The following is a 15,202-nucleotide window of genomic DNA, read 5'->3' as shown; positions in this document are numbered from 1 at the left end:
ACCTGTTCCCTGTTTTTAACACTGCCTTAAAGAAGAACAGGTCTGAGTTCAAACTGAAAAACAAAGTGTGTGATCCTGAACCATGTTGCAAGTATCACTTGCAAGTACTGAATGAAAATTGTAAATTATTTCTACACTTCTTTAACAGTAAAGGCAGATTATTTCTTTGCTTCTAAAATGAACAAAGAATCACTGCGCATGCAAAATTCACATGTTGAAAAGCAGTGTGTAGTGGGTCTTGCTTCTTTAGTTTGTACCCTTTCTTTGTTGAGGCAATAATAATGGTTTGCAAATTTGGGGATACAGTATACATTCATTAAGTATTCTGATGTGGGATTTTATTTAAGGACTAAACAAAGGCAGGTAACTTTGCCACAGAAAAAGCAGTAGTGCTGAATTCCAAATATTCTATTACAAGAAATATTATTATATAATATGTTTCAAATATACAATAGTATAAAAAAGAATAATAATAATAATAATCTAAAATTGGGTAAAAGCAAACATTATTTGCTAGAATAAACGTTGTTAATAATTGCATTAATAATTCTAGCAGAAAAAGTAATAATAACCACAATAATAATGTTAAAAAAACTAACATTTATTCTGGTGATTCCACCTAGACACAGAGAAGAGTAATATCTCAAACAAAATAAAAAAATCTAGTTCGTCTTCATAAGTCATTCACTTTTGTGATTCTGCCCTCCAAGACTAGACCACAAAACGAAACCATTACAAATAAAAACAAAAAGACATACGTGACGGCCATACAAAACATCGTAACTCAACAAGACGCAGCATTTTAAGGGGTAGTCTTCAGTAAGCATTCCTCAAATAGTGTATGTTTGTGCTGCAACTCTGTTACGCCTTTGCTGCTCCTGTAGCTGCCTGCTGCTGCTGGATGGCTGCCAGCTGCTGGTCTACCTTCACCTCCATGATGTCCATCACAACTGCAAATAAAAGAGGTTCCATCATCAAAACATTTTCCACCATTATTAACCATTTTTGAAGACTGGTAATAAAATATCAATAGGCCATTAATCCAAAATCTTCAGCAATCTATCTACATTGAGGAAGACTAATATTAACCAAGATGACATGCTCATCATGTCATGATGTGAATATGCTGTCATAAAAATAATCTGACTGAGGGCCGAGCTTGTGAGAAAGACTCATCATAAGTTTTTGGAGAAAGATAAGACTCAATGGGCATTTAGGACGGTGTTCTTGCATTATTTATATTGTTAAACGAGTGTGGAGTGTTCCATTTGTGGGCCATGACTGGAAGAGAGACAGCTCCAGGGAGGCCACTATATCCGTGCTCAGTATCCTATTCCTGTCTGCCATGACTAGTGGCACGTGTGCTACAGAAAATCATATAATACAAAAATATATAAAAATATGATTTTTGTACAAATAACAGAAAGTCACTATGTGTTTTGTTACCACACAGAGAAGACTACCCACAGAGATAATATGGAGGCTGCTCAAGGAAAATAGTCTATTGCCATCTTCATACAGCATAACAATGAACAAATATAGATCTTGGGAAATAGCAAAAATGCAAATAATGCTTATGGTAGACTAAGATATAATAATATTGCAAAGAGGAGGAAAAGAGTCTTGATACCACACACAAATGTTCCCATGGGCCTACAAGCCACACCAGTGGGTGAGTTGCCGTAAGCCTAATGCCCAGATTTTGGTCCACGTGCAGGTTGTGACGCACTTGGATCCAACAGAGTTAACTATAAACTCACAATCTTCCATTTGTCAAGGGTCAAATGCATACAGGCTCAAGAGAATTTGCTAGGAACATCATTCAGGAAATCCAAAAGAAGCAAGCAGTGAATTACATCTTTTACACAACAATTGTAAGTTAGGTACAGAAAATACTTGAACATATCAACAGTGAATTTAATGACTGTATACATTTAAATCATTTAATCCATAAAAACATAAAATAAACAGTAACATTACTCTACATATGATGATGGAAATCAAGAACAAATTTAAATGCTAAGATTTGTGTATGTATGTATCTATATATCTATCTAGCTATATATATAATCTATAATAATATATAGATAATCAACTGGTGCAGGATAACTACAGTATCTTCTGTAGTTTTGTTTTGCTCACTTTATTTAGGTCTACATACACATAGATGGTTTCACAAGAGCTCACCGAGAAGTCAATTACTAAGAACACTTGACCCAAACTGTTCCTTGATTTTTCTATGATTTTTTTATTTTCTTTCACAATATCATTATCATTATCAAGAATGTTGTTATTACTATCACTAGGATCTTGCCATGGGATATTGCTGCCTACTGGCAAGCAACTGAGTGAAGGGAAATTGACTTAGTGAGCCTTTAGATAGAGGCTCTTGCATTATTTCCACCTGTAAACGAGAGAGGGGCACCTTCCATAGGCCATGCCTGGCAGAGTTATAGCTCTAGGAAGGATACCTGCCCATTATCAGGGGCATAGGGTGTTATGGAAAATTGAATAATACAAAAATATAAAAATACACAAATAACAGCATTACTTATAATAACTGTTACTGCACACAGTGTAAACTACCTAATGTGATAATATGGAGTCTGCTCAAGGAAAAGTCAATTACTATCTCCATCCCATATTACAAATATCAAATATAGACCTCAGAAAAAGAGCTAATAGCATTACAATGAGGAGGCAAAAGAGTCGATACCATGTATGAGTGTTCATGTGGGCCACATCTTGAAGCCACAAATTTGAGAGAGTTGCCACTCAAATCCTATTGTCTGGACTTTGGTTAATGTGTGAGCCACAAGGCACTTGGATCCAACAAGCTGATGTTGTCATTTTAATTACTAATAATATTAATGTTTCCATTATTATTAACACCACCAATGTGTCATTATCATCATTAATGTTATCAATGTTTTCACCATTATCACTAACATTATCATTACTGTAATGCTAACAACAATAATTTGCAAAATAAAAAAGGTTACTTTCTAGAAACAGTAATAATAATAAGAATAAAAATAAGAAGACGGAAAAGAAGAAGATTCACAACAATCATAACTATAAAAACAAAAACATTATAATAACAATTACAATAATAATTAAAGAAGAATGAAAAAAAACATACTCGTCATTTGCTTGACCACCAAACAAACAAATATGCCAGTGGAGCTCTTCTCAATGGAAAATGTTGTTTTTCCAAACCCTTGGTGTGAGTAACTATGTATTTTTTGCAGCAGCTTTCTGAAGTTTTGACCCAGTAAGGAATCCAAGTCTCACAAAAGACATAATATTGCAAGGAACTGGTTAAAAGAGTTTTCATCCCAAAATTAGACAACATGGCAGGTCTCTCTTATTGGGAAAGACTAAAACAACTAAAGCTTTTCACTTTACAAAGACTATATGTATGGAAGATCATTGAAAACTTGGCACCAAATCAAAGTAAGACACTCCATCAGACAGGGAAGAATATGTTATCTTTCTGGGAAAACTGCTTAAACTTCCTGATAGAGAAAAATGTGTAATCAAACTTTCTCATCTATGGGCCAAGACTGTTTAGTAGTGTACCAAAAAAGTATCAGAATCAAAACTCAGAGCTCTGTGGAAGTCTTTAAAGGAAAACTAGACAACTGGTTGAATTCAGTACCAACAAGTGGTAGTGTATTAACATGGTAGAGTATGTCTATCATTCATCAAGGACACCTGAAATAGCAGAGCTCATCAGCCATTACATGTGTAAAATAAATGCTCTCCACAAACCTTCTCTCAATTTGCTTTTTTCTGCGGCAATCTTCTGAATCTTCTCCATCTGCTCTGTGACGAATTTGACCTTCCTGGTGAAATAGTCCTTTGCTCCAGGGACATCCTAGGAGGAAATAGTAGTTATTGTAGTTTTACTGTTAAATATGTGAGGCTAAAATAATAACTTCTAATACTGCTACTGCTGCTGCTACTACTATATTTACTACTACTACTTATACTATTACTACATCTACTACTACTAGGAGGAAATAAAAGTTATTGTAGTTTTATTGTTAATAATGTAAGGCTAACATAATAACTTCTGCTACTGCTACTGCTACTGCTACTGCTACTGCTACTGCTACTGCTACTACTACTACTATTTATACTACTACTACTACTAATGATACTACTATAAGTCTATTACTACATCTATTTCTACTACTAATATTCCTATATCTACTACTAATACTACTACTACTACTACTACTATTACTACTACATCTACTACTACTACTACTATTTCTTCTACTATTACTATTTATACTACTACTACTATTACTACTACATCTACTACTACTACTATTTCTTCTACTATTACTATTTATACTACTACTACTATTACTACTACATCTACTACTACTACTACTATTTCTTCTACTATTACTATTTATACTACTACTACTATTACTACTACATCTACTACTACTACTACTATTTCTTCTACTATTACTATTTATACTACTACTACTATTACTACTACATCTACTACTACTACTACTATTTCTTCAACTATTACTATTTATACTACTACTACTATTACTACTGCTACTATAAAATATTAGTATGTTTAATATTAGAAACCAACAATGATAACCATAAAAACAGAGAAATCATTCACATGAAAGCAACAACTCTTAATCATTCTCAGTTTATCAAGCCTCAATTGCAAGGGCTGACCACCTGCCTGAGGCCAGTGTAATCAAACAAACAACCTAGCCATTAACTTGTTCCCCAGGATTGGCAAATACACTTCAATTCTTCCTGCTAGCATCTGAAAAGGACCTGTAAACAAAGTCTACCACTGACGGACTGCCTACAGCTCGAGGAGACACCTGATCACAATTAACCCAATGCCACTGAGCATGGAATGTACATACATGCCATGCCCACTGTGAGTTTACTTTATTAATGGTTTTTACACATAGATGGTTACACTTGTACTAAGTCATCAATGAGCCAAATACGAGTACTGCCTGTCACACCTGTTTACCCTTTTCCTTGATTTGTGAAAATATTTTACATTATCTTATTTTGCTGTTACTAATGTTTATAACATTATAGTAATCATAATGTCTATAATAAAGATAAAACCATCGATATTCATAGTATTAGTAGAAAAAAGTTCTTTCCCACCAATTCAAGGAAAGGTGAAATCAGGTAAGGTCACAAGGTCTAGTAACTGACTACTTTGTGGCTAAGAAGAAGAAGAAGAAGAAGAAGAAGAAGAAGAAGAAGAAGAAGAAGAAGAAGAAGAAGAAAAAGAAGAAGAAGAAGAAGAAGAAGAAGAAGAAGAAGAACTAGCAGTACTACTACTACTACTACTACTACTAGTACTACTACTAGTAATAGTCTACTACTAGTAGTAGTCATACTAGCAGCAGCAGCAGCAATAGTAGTAATAGCAGTAGTAGTAGTAGCAGTAGTAGTAGTAGTAGTAGTAGTAGTAGTAGTAGTAGTAATACTAGTACTAGTACTAGTACTAGTAGTAGTAGTACTAGTAATACTGGTAGTGGTAGTAGAAGTAGTAGCAGTAGAAGTGGTAGTAGTAGTGGTAGTAGTAGTGGTAGTAGTAGTGGTAGTAGTAGTGGTAGGGGTAGTAGTTGTGGTAGGGGTAGTAGTAGTGGTAGTAGTAGTAGTAGTGGTAGTAGTAGTAGTAGTAGTAGTAGTAGTAGTAGTAGTACTAGTAGTAGTAGCACTAGTAGTAGCACTAGTAGTACTTGTAGTAGCACTAGTAGTACTTGTAGTAGTACTAGTAGTACTAGTAGTAGTAATAGTAGTAGTAGTAGTAGTAGTACTAGTAGTACTAGTAGTACTAGTAGTACTAGTGCTACAACTACTACTACTACACAATGAATTCAGCCTGATATCTGTGTTCCTGATCATTCTTTTCTTGGTGAACCAATGAGCTAATGAGCTTGATCTACCTGGCAAATGGAAACCTGATCAACTGGTCAGGTTACTTCCATCTTCCAGTTGACGCTTTTCTTGATTATAGATGATTCTTTTCATTTAAGTAAACCCTTTCTTTGTTCACTTATTCCCGGTACATAATCTTGCCGATCAAATCTATTTCCATTTGACTTCGACCGTGAAAATAAGGTAAGATGCTAAATTTAAGAGAAAAATTATTCCAAGAACAAAACACAAAAGTCCACTCACCCGTTCCACGTAGTATCCTGTTCCGATGTCAATGAGCAGCTTTTCCGCATCAGCGATTGTCCCAGGAACATACATACAGCTGGTCAGAGGGACGAGCACCTCCTTGCCCTTGACTTCAGGTGTGACCTGAAATAGCAGGGCCATGTTTGATGAAAAACACATTCAATCTCTTAAAAAATAATGGGTGGGTGAGGACATGAGCAAATGAGTGAGTGAGTGAGCGAGTGAGTGAGTGAGTGAGTGAGTGAGTGAGTGAGTGAGTGAGTGAGTGAGTGAGTGAGTGAGTGAGTGAGTGAGTGAGTGAGTGAGTGAGTGAGTGAGTGAGTGAGTGAGTGGGCGAGAGAGAGTATGAGTGTGTGTGTGGGGAGAAGAGTATGCAGGTGTGTGTGTGTGTGTGTGTGTGTGTGTGTGTGTGTGTGTGTGTGTGTGTGTGTGTGTGTGTGTGTGTGTGTGTGTGTGTGTGTGTGTTTGTGTTTGTGTTTGTGTTTGTGTTTGTGTTTGTGTTTGTGTTTGTGTTTGTGTTTGTGTGTGTGTGTGTGTGTGTGTTCAATAAAACTAAATTCCATTTATCTAAATACAAAATAACTGTATTATGGTAATTACAACATTAAAAGATTTGAAAAAATGAGTTCCACTGGGAACAAGTGGCCTTTTAATAACAGAAGATTCTACTACTAAACTAATATCTTCCTTACATTAACTAAACTCTTATGCAACTGCAATTTAATACTTTACCTTATCGACACATTCTCCAGATTCATTGAATTTTAGTTGTGCTATTTTAAGCTGCTGTAAAGATTCATTGAAGAACTGCAATTCCTGTGAAGAAAGAAGGGTTTGCTTATTATCTTCCTTCAATAATTTCAGAAAAACCATAAAGCCTGTTCACCACCAGCTACATCAATCTCAAAATATTTTTTAAAATCTGTATAAATGAATATGGTGCATTATGCCTAAGAATGTAAGAGGTATGAATGATCACATCATGGCAAAAACTTCATTCACACCAGATAACGTCTAATCATATCATATATTATCATACAATTTTTAAAAAGAGCCACACTGCAAAACATTACAAATCAAGTACAAATGAATCATTTACAATATGCATTTATATGTGGTAGTTTGTAAAAAAAACAAAAAAAAACAAAAACAACACACACAACACAGGATGAAAATATTTACAGCATTTTCTATAAGTCCATTTTCTATGAGTTGGCACAAAGTCCTAATAAAGAGGAGGAATAAGAAGGGACTTGTACCCCCCCCCCCCATCTAACGAATAAAAAGAAGGTAGGAAAAGTTAGGTTTGGATTTTTGGGTTTGCATGATACCCTAACGTTTAGGTATGTGCGAATAAACCATTGGATAAAGGAAATATATAAAAATAATCAGGTTTTGGGACTACCTCTCCAAATACCAGAAAAATGAAGAAAAAAAATCCTGACTTCTGTCAGGTATGTGCAGCTGGTACATGGCGAGTGAACTCCACAGAATTGAGTACAATTCATGAGACGAGAGCGTTCTGAAACTCCGTAGAGTGAACATCAACATCGAGTTTAGTGAAATCTAACCCTTACTCCATGGACTCTGAACCCAATTTGAATACAGGAGAAGATCCTGAATTAGTCCATTACATGGATCATGATAACCAAACAAAGAGAACAAGAGAAGAACTAGAAAGTGACAACGAAGATAACCCAATTTCTAAACAACCGAAAAACAAAGAAGCCGGTTGGAAGACACAGGCTGAACCCCAACCAACAACAAGTAACAACCCAACAAATAGGGAGGTAGGAAAAGAAAATTCAGTTGTACTAATACATTTAAAAGATGGATCTGCAAATGCAAGTTTTAACAACCCAATACAATTAACTAAAGCACTCAACAATTCAGAATTCCAGAAATATATAATAGAGGACTCACTAAGAGTACTAGGAGCAGGCAAAGCCCTCAGATTTGAAGTCAAAGATATGTCAAAACTAAGACCTCTAAAAGAAATAGACAAACTTGGAGAATGGGAAATAGTATGTAAGCAACCTACCTCAAACAAATACATAAATTGTTCCTATGGTACTATCTTCCCAGTAGAAACAGACTTAGATATAGAAAGCATCAAAGAAAAAATAAGACCTTTAGGATATGAACCAAATGAAATTACAGAGGTAATCAGACTAAAAAAGCAAAATGATGACAAAACAAGCAAAGAAAAGTGGATTCCCACCAAATCCTTAAGGATCACTTTCAGAGGGACATTACCCAAAAGAGTAGCCATAGGCCATACAAGCTACCAAGTCAGGCAATATACTTTCCCTATACTAAAATGTTTCAACTGCTTAAGGTACGGCCATGGGGCAGTAACTTGCAAGAACAAAAAGAGATGTAGTAACTGTAGCCAATATGGACACAACTTCAAAGATTGCCAGAACACCTCCCATTGTTTTTATTGTGATGAGAACCATTCACCAAATACAAAAGAATGCAAAGTGCATAAATCAGCACAAGAAATAAACAAAGAAAACAAAACTCCAAATAACTTAGAAATAAAAAAACAGCTACAACAACTCAAACCTATAACAAAATACAAAAGTACTGCAACACAACAACCAAACAAAATTAAACAAACACAGAACACAGAACAAGTACATGAAATCACAACACCTCAACCTACAGAAGACAACAGAACGCAAACATATGCACAGACATTAACAGAACCACAAAGCCTCACTCTAGGCCAAAAAAACCCAAACAAAACAAATAACCAAACTCCAAACAGAAAGAAGACAAAAACTTCAAACATCACAGAACAAACCACATGTTTAGATGAAAATGAACACCCACAACAAGAACAAAAACAAAATAAATCCAAAAACAACAAACAAAAAGACATAATGAATTCACCAACAACATGGTCATTACCAACCCCACTAATTCATAAAGCTACCTCAAATGATAACGATGAAAAAACCACAGAAGGCTTCTCTTGGATAAAATTAGCCAAAAACATATTTAAGATAATAACAAAAATAATAAACAACTTCAACTCAGACAAATCAATAATCCAAAACATAATTGACGTAACAAATGAGATTAGCAATGTGCTAAAAGAATTGTTTGACTTTTAAAATGGAAAACTTTATACTGTGGAATGCAAGATCCGTATTAAACAAGAGAACCAACCTAAATTACCTAATTTATAAAGAAACCCCAAGAATAATAGCCATAACAGAAACATGGCTAAAAGAAAAAGATAAATTTAACCTAAGTAATTATACAATAATTAGGAAAGACAGATTAAACCAAATAGGAGGAGGCTTAGCTATATGCATAAAAAAAGATTTACAGTTCAAAGAAATCAAACTAAGAGAAATATACAGTGATAAATTAGAAACCCTGGGAATAAAAGTTAACTATAAAAGAAAATGGCTAAATATACTAATAATATATAACCCATGCAATGATATAAAAACAGAAGAACTCCAATACTATTCAGACCAAATCTCAGACCCGAAACTAATAATGGGGGACTTCAATGCCCATCATCCTTACTGGAACAAAAACATAAGTAATAGACAAATTAATATAACAAGCAAAAACAAAATAAATTGGATAAGTCAAAATAATTTAATAATGCTAACCCCTAAAAATCAAGTAACTAGAATAGATCCTAAAACCGCCAAAGAATCAACCATAGATCTAGTATTTGGTTCACCAACCCTAAGTCATATCCAACTAAGAACAGCATTACACCTAGACAGCGACCACTTACCAGTAATAATGAATGATAACACATACAAAGACAATAATTTACTAAAAGAAAAAAAGTGGCAATATACAAAAGAAGGATGGACCGATATTCAACAAGAATTAAATAGCACAGAAACAGGAAGCCTAACTTCACTCAAAGAAATTTCAGAACTTATAAAAAATGTCGCCCTTAAACATTTTAAGTTAGAAATACGAACATACAAAGACAAACCAAACAAACCATGGTGGAATAAAGAATGTAATGATATCATCAAAGAAAAAAACAAAGCCTATAATAAATGGAGGAAAAAGCCAACATTAACAAATCAAATAGAATATAAAAGATCATTAGCAAAAGCAAGATATACAATAACGCAAACAAAAAAGGAATCATGGGAAAAGTTTTGTGCAACATTAGATTTTAAAACCCCATCAAGAACGATTTGGAATTTCCTAAAGAAATTAACAGGAAAAATAACTACAATGGAATATCCATTAATTGAAAACGATCTGCCAATAACAGAAATTGCACAAAAATTGGAAAAATTTAAAAGAGAATATATGGAAACGGTAAATAAACCCAAAAAACTTTTGGCAGACTTAGAAAAAGAAAGATTATTTAACTTAAAGAATACCAATGAAATAAGTAAAGAAATAACCCTCCTTGAATTGAAAACAGCAATAAATAACACCAAAAACAATAAAGCATACGGTCCAGATGAAATGACATACGAACTTTATAAGAACGCTCCAAATAACATTCTAGAGTCAATTCTAACCAACATCAACTCTCTCTGGACCAACGGAGAATATCCCGAATCACTAAAAAATGCACTAATAAACCCCATATTAAAACCAGGAAAAAACCCTTCAGAAGCAAACTCATATAGATACATTAGTAGAATTTCATGCATTGGCAAGATTTTTGAAAATATAATAACCAAAAGACTAATATGGTGGCTAGAACACAACAACAAGCTAGACATAGATTTAACCGGCTTCAGACCCAATAAAAATACCTCGGATGCACTACATACAATTGACAGCCATATAAACAAAGCTTTCATAGACAAAAAATATATAATAGTAGCATGCATGGATCTAGAAAAAGCCTTTGATACAGTCAACCATGAAGCACTTCTAGTCAAAATGTCAAAGCTAGGCATCACAGGAAAACCTCTAAAATGGCTAAATAATATGTTAGAGAAAAGAACCTTCCAAATAAAAATTGGAAATCAAACATCAGAGAAAGGAATAATAAAAAGTGGCGTACCTCAAGGTTCACCAATAAGCCCAGTTTTATTCAATATAATGTTAAATGATCTAAAACTAGCAAAAGAAACTGAGAAGATAATATATGCAGACGACATAACCCTTTTAACAAGTAATAAAAATTTAATAGAAGCCTCAAACAAAATAGAAACAGAACTACAAAAATTAAAAGAGTGGGCCAATCACTGGGATCTGAAAATAAACTTCACAAAAAGCAAATTAATGTGTTTTTCAAACAAAAAGATAAATCAACTACCAATAATAAGGATAGACAACACAGAAATCAAGTATACTCAAAGCCATAAAATCTTAGGCTTAACATTAGATGCTCCCAAACTAAAATGGAAAAATCATATAGAAAACTTAAAAGTAGACATTTTAAGTAGAATAAACATAATGAAAAAAATAACTTCACTAAATTGGGGAGCAAATAGAGAAACTCTATTAAAATTCTATAAAATCTATATAAAACCAAAAATTGAATATGGACTAACAGTTTATGGAGCAGCAAAAGAAACCGAATTGAGAAAACTTGAAATTTTACAAAACCAAGCATTAAGGCTTGCAACAGGATGTTTTAGAACAACTCCAATCATATCTCTTCAAGCATTAACAAATATCCCACCTTTATCAAACAGAATAAAAGAACTTGAATGCATTCAGCTAACAAAAATTTTGAATAAACCAAACACAACACCAGTAAAACAACAAATAACGAAATGTATAAAAGAATACAACCCACAAAGAGATAAAAGATCACTAGTCCACAGAGCAACAGAAACAAAAATAAACCTAAATCTAATTATAAGCCCAAATGTAATACCAAACATATCCCCAATACCCCCATGGTATGATATTTCAGAAAACATACAAGTCAACTTTACGACCAATACAACAAAAAATACTCCTCAAATTATTATTCAAAAACAATTTCTGGAATTAATGAATACAAATTATAAAAACTTTAACAGAATTTTCACTGACGGCTCAAAGATAAGAGACCCAGAATCCACCTCAGCAGCAATCTACATCCAAAACAAAAATATAGCAACTATCTGGAAATTGCCTCCTAAAACAGAAATCACTCATGCAGAATTATTTGCCATAAAGCAAGGACTGAAATACGCACTAAATAACAAATTGACCAACACAATAATACTAACAGACTCACAATCATCACTACAATTAATACAAAATCCCAAACCACTAAACTATAAACAGATCACATATGAAATACAAAATCATATTCACTTTCTCTCAACACAAAAACAAAAGATTATGATCCAGTGGATTCCATCACATAAGAATATCAAAGGAAATGAAATCGTAGACCTAGCTGCAAAGAAAGCCCATGAAATACATAATCCCATGTCCATACCACAAGATCCAAATTATATTATAAAAGAAATTAAATCAAGAAATAGGAAAGAATGGGAATCAAATTTAAAAAGAATCCTAGGCACAAAAAATTACCTTATCAAAGACAATACAGAAAAACCTTGGACCAGAGCCAAATGCAGAAAACTAGATACATGCATCTCAAGAATCTCAACCAAACACACAAGACTAAAACAACATTTATATAGAATGAAAATGGAAAATGACCCTTTCTGCAGATGGTGCATGAACCAAGAAGAAACAATAGAACATATGTTTTTACACTGCCCAAGATTCAACTCTCACAGAACAAAACTAAAAGATGCTTTAAGACGAGTAAACATAAATGACATTGATATAAACCTTCTGATTACAGGTGCAGATCAACCATCTATAATAAAGTACTACATATTAAGACATACAAAGATTTTCCTACAAACAACAAGATTATCTGACATCATTTAAGAAACAAGAAGCCTAGAAAAGAAGATCCAGGGGATATAGACAACAATAGTCTAAAACCCTACACCAAGATAGAAGAAGAAGAAGAAGAAGAATTCATGAGACTAACAATGTCAACAGGAGTCAATTTTACATCAATAATGTGAAAGTATTTGGAAACAAATAGCAACAAGTAATACAAATAGGTTGCATTATCATGACCAAAACAGTTCATGTAGGGTTACTGTGCAGTTAGTTGATCACTGCAAGGCAATGTAAGGCTAGACATAGTCATGAGAGGTGTGGCATTTTCCGTTATACATTTTCATTGATTTTTTCATATTGGTTTGATTCCAGAGATTAATTCTAACATCAGTGATTGTAGTTTTCTATTGCCTCCAACTCTTAGATTTTCAGTAAGTCAGTCCTTTTGTATACTTTAACTAGTAATTTTACTCAGCACTGATCACCTTTATATAATGATTATAATAGCCTTGCTGGCCTAGTAGGGTATGAACCATACCAGGGTAAATATAAAAAAATATAAAAATGTTAAAAACCCTACAATAACTTATACATAACACAAAAGTAGGACCAATCCTATGTGATATCCAGGGGGACAGTGCCTCCTACACCTCGAATCAAATGGATTTGCAACACCCCCTCCCCTCTCCTGCATGGTTTACAATTCCCTTGGTAATTTTAGTGGAAATTGATTTTTTTTTTCCAATTTATTTCCTCTCCTGTATTCTATGATTTAGGGGAACCAGAGATTTAAGAGTGGGGGGGGGGGGGCTAAGGACAAAATCACTCATAATGGCCATTCAAAAAGTGAAAATGGGAAAAAACTTTAAACTCTAGCCAATGATCAGTTATTATATTTTACAGGATTTAGTAGTCCCCCTGAAACTGAAACAAATTTGTAACAAAAGTAGCACTCTCAACAAACTTAGCATTCAAAAGGCACAATGTGTAGTGATATATATATATATATATATATATATATATATATATATATATATATATATATGGAATATATATTTATCCCCAAGCCACCAGGGATTCCATGTGTGTAATTGCAGTGCCCACGGTGAGTTTAATTTATTAATTATTTTTACACACAGATACCTCTACCAGTACAAAGTCACCAATGAGCCAATTGCGAGTACAAAATTCTGACAGTACATCTAAAGTAGCCCAGTTTTGACAGTATTGCCAATGTAATATTTGTACACAATTTAGACTATTTTTTTTATTTTACTGAAACTAAAACAAAAATAAATATTTTATAAACATTACAAACTGATATTGCATTCGAATATACATAAAAAAATCATAAAAGTATATTTGTTCATTCCCTTATACATTTACTAACTTATATATTTATTCATTCACAACTGGAGAGCTTTGGCCTCATTAAAAACACCATACGAGTGGAAGTCAGGAACGCTAAACGCAAAAATTCCAGAGCAAAGCCAAAGGTTCCTCCCACACCCACGTTGCAGCCGATGACTCACGCCACTTCTCTTTCTTACTCACACGCCTTTATCACCACTTCTCTCTCGCCCCACACCTCGGCCGATGCAGCGGTCAAACGTACCTGATCCAGCTGGTTCTTGAGGTTGGTCAGCTGCTCTAAATTCAGCTTGGAGATGTCGATCACCTGAGGACCCGATCCCTTGCTGGAGGCCATGGTTGTTTGTGACGGCGCTTACTGCACGGACCCGGCGGGGAGCCTAGAGCGGAGCCTCCTTTCGGCGAATAGACGCTCTCGAAGGGAACGGATGATTTGATGGCGGATTTATTTGGCGGAGGAGGCTGTGCAAATGATGAGATGACTTGGGATATTGACTAGAAATGAACGTAAAGGGACTAATTGATCGTAGCTGAACTGAAATAAAGGGAACAGGGGAAGAACCTTATGTAGATCCACTTTTCATCGAATGAACGAATGAGTGAATGAAGAAGGCTGGATAAGCGAGCAGATGAATGGGAGATTTGATTAGAAATTAACTTAATATGATCAAACTGGTGAAATGATTAGTTGAAATGGACTGAAATGAACTGTTTACAGATAGACGAGTTTAATGAGTTGGTCCACTTTTGGGAGAATGAACGAATTAATGAAGGAAAGATGCTGTGAAAGGACAGATGGATCAAGAACAAA

General features: G+C 34.2%; 1 protein-coding gene across 1 annotated transcript; it reads right to left on the bottom strand.

Moving 5' to 3' along the window:
• Positions 1-316: 316 nt before the first annotated feature.
• LOC125040037 (prefoldin subunit 5-like) lies at positions 317-14,788 on the bottom strand. Its single transcript, XM_047634462.1, has 5 exons — positions 14,636-14,788; positions 6,934-7,017; positions 6,199-6,324; positions 3,775-3,880; positions 317-950 (listed from the first exon to the last, which is right to left on the bottom strand). The coding sequence occupies exons 1-5, from the start codon at positions 14,726-14,728 to the stop codon at positions 862-864; spliced, it is 498 nt and encodes a 165-aa protein (XP_047490418.1). The 5' UTR covers positions 14,729-14,788; the 3' UTR covers positions 317-861.
• Positions 14,789-15,202: the final 414 nt, after the last annotated feature.

Source organism: Penaeus chinensis, chromosome 28, assembly GCF_019202785.1.
Source record: "Penaeus chinensis breed Huanghai No. 1 chromosome 28, ASM1920278v2, whole genome shotgun sequence".
Classification (NCBI taxonomy): domain Eukaryota; kingdom Metazoa; phylum Arthropoda; class Malacostraca; order Decapoda; family Penaeidae; genus Penaeus; species Penaeus chinensis.
The sequence above is the reverse complement of the archived record's forward strand: the minus strand, read 5'-3'. Positions and strand labels throughout refer to the sequence as shown.

Coding starts and splice junctions, on each gene's coding strand:
- LOC125040037 (XM_047634462.1), bottom strand. CDS start 14,728: ATGGCCTCCAGCAAGGGATCGGGTCCTCAGGTGATCGACATCTCCAAG. Junction 7,018..14,635: donor TCAAGAACCAGCTGGATCAG/GTACGTTTGACC, acceptor CTTTCTTCACAG/GAATTGCAGTTCTTCAATGA. Junction 3,881..6,198: donor CAGGATACTACGTGGAACGG/GTGAGTGGACTT, acceptor ATTTCCTCCTAG/GATGTCCCTGGAGCAAAGGA.